This window comes from Sardina pilchardus, chromosome 19, assembly GCF_963854185.1.
Source record: "Sardina pilchardus chromosome 19, fSarPil1.1, whole genome shotgun sequence".
Lineage (NCBI taxonomy): Eukaryota > Metazoa > Chordata > Actinopteri > Clupeiformes > Clupeidae > Sardina > Sardina pilchardus.
This window is the reverse complement of record NC_085012.1, coordinates 13,302,623-13,304,813: the sequence shown is the minus strand read 5'-3', so window position 1 is coordinate 13,304,813 and position 2,191 is coordinate 13,302,623. Positions and strand designations below refer to the sequence as shown.

The 2,191-nt window shown below is 47.1% G+C and overlaps 1 protein-coding gene across 1 annotated transcript in view; it reads left to right on the top strand.

Moving 5' to 3' along the window:
• The first annotated feature begins 208 nt into the window (after nt 1-208).
• Nucleotides 209-2,191, top strand: part of LOC134066560 (zona pellucida-like domain-containing protein 1) — a 6,099-nt gene continuing 4,116 nt past the window's right edge. The window contains exons 1-2 of the mRNA XM_062521924.1: nt 209-275; nt 1,813-2,039. Of these exons, the coding sequence (XP_062377908.1) occupies nt 209-275; nt 1,813-2,039 (294 nt within the window). The remainder of the gene's footprint in view (nt 276-1,812; nt 2,040-2,191) is intronic.

The following is a 2,191-nucleotide window of genomic DNA, read 5'->3' as shown; positions in this document are numbered from 1 at the left end:
ACTCCACCGATCTCCCCTACTGGGCTTTTGTCTCAAGATGGAGATGAGTTCTTATTCTTCTCTCTGTGTGTGTTTTTGATATCAGGACCATGTTTCATTCAGCTCTAACTTGTCTATGCCTGTGTGTTTTCTCCCCTGGACTCACGGATGTTTTGGGTTCTGCTTCAGCAGAGGTGCTAAGATGTTGTTTCTCTGTCTCTCCACCGTGATGGTCCTTACCCTGAGGCCAGTGTTCTGCACCTACAACTGTTCCGCCGACTACCAGCGCGTACCAGGTAGGAACGTCCAGCCCTGTGCCTCGGGAGCAGTCAGGGGACTGATATTTTAAGCAAGCTTGTGTGTGAGGGCTGTAGCGAGAGCCTTATGGGGGCCTTAGGCAGGCGAAAACAAGCAGGTCTTGTGGGTCCATTACTCAAAGCAAAAGCTGAAAGACATCAGTCTTAGTCATCTCCATGTGATACGACCCTTCTGAGATAGAGTAGCTGGGCCGAGTACTTAAAGTGTAACTCCATTGTTGTTTTGAACAATATTACTGGTTGAAAAAAAAAATGCTATTTGGAAAGCGTTTGGCTCACAGGCTCTTAGCTAATCCACTGTTTGCAATTTTGGGCTACAGCGTACACCGTTGCAAGCTCTGTAGTGCTCGACCACAGAAAAATACCGTCTCCACAGCTTATTTGATGTGTTTTCATGCCGAAAAAGTGCCTGGGGTCAATTTTCGCCAGAGTTACACTTTAAGCAGGAGTGAGTGAGCCGGTGTGTGTGTGTGGGGAGAGCCTCAGAAGTCTGAGTGCTTAAGCAGGAGTGAGTGTGTGTGTGGGGAGGAGTGTAGCAGGAGCCTCAGCTTTCCATCAGTCCTTTCCATCTGATGTGACCCTTCTGGGATGCACTGAGGAGAACTCGTGTGAAAAGCAGAAGAAAACTCCAGAGGTTGTCTCAAAGACCCGGGGAGGACTCTCTCCTCTCGAAACCCGGACTGACCGTAGCACTGACTGCACGGATCCAGACTCCAATATGATGATTCACAGTCATCTTCCATCGGCAGGCCCTGTCTGATTCTGAGTACAAATGTGATACAAATATGAAGTTTTGTACTTGCTGTACTTGCTCCATCACAGTGCAATGAATGTGAAGACAAGTTTAATTTTCTCTGCACTCCGATTGTTCTGTATTATTTTGCATGTAATATCTATATACAGTATATATGTGTGTGTGTGTGTGTGTGTGTGTGTGTGTAGGTGTGTGTGTGTGTATGAATATTATAATTTTAATAACAATATTACAAAAACAGTAGGCCACATCATACCATAATACCATGGTAACGTGGTAGCATATTGTTGCCATGAAGTGGTTCCACTGCTTGTATCTGAATATTGTACAGCCAGCACATGACTACAAGATCACCTGATACCAGGATCGATATTATAGCATCCCTGCGTAGAAATCTATCATTCAATCGTTCTACTGTTCTATCGTTCTCTTGTCCTCTCATCCTATCATTCTATCATTCCATATGTTGTTCTCTCGTCCTCTCCTGTCCAGTATGTGTGTGTGTGTGTGTGTGTGTATGTGTGTGTATGTGTGTGTGTGTGTGTGTGTGTGTGTGTGTGTGTGTGTGTGTGTGTGTGTGTATGAATATTTTAATTGTAATAACAATATTACAAAAACAGTAGGCCACATTATACCATGGTAACGTGGTAGCATATTGTTGCCATGAAGTGGTTCTACTGTTCTATCGTTCTCTTGTCCTCTCATCCTATCATTCTATCATTCCATCTGTTGTTCTCTCGTCCTCTCCTGTGCCTCCTCCAGTGAACAACGACCTGAGTGTGGAATGTGGGGCCACTATGATCTCTCTGGAGGTGAACCTGTGCACTGCTAGCTGGGCTGGGTTCGACCCGACCCAACTGGCGCTGAACGGGGAGCACAACACCACGCAGTGCCAGGGCATCATCGACACCAGCGTCGACCCGCCAGTCATCCGCTACCAGCTCCACGTCAACCACACTGACGACAACCCCTGCAGACAAAGCCTACAGGTGGGGAGGGGTGGAGGGAGAGAGAGAGAGAGGGAGATGGAGGAGAGAGAGAGGGAGAGAGAGGAGGAGGAGAGAGAGAGAGAAAGGAAGAAAGATGTAGAGAAAGAGGGGGATGGAGAAAGAGGGAGAGGGAAGGACAGCGAGGAGAAGGA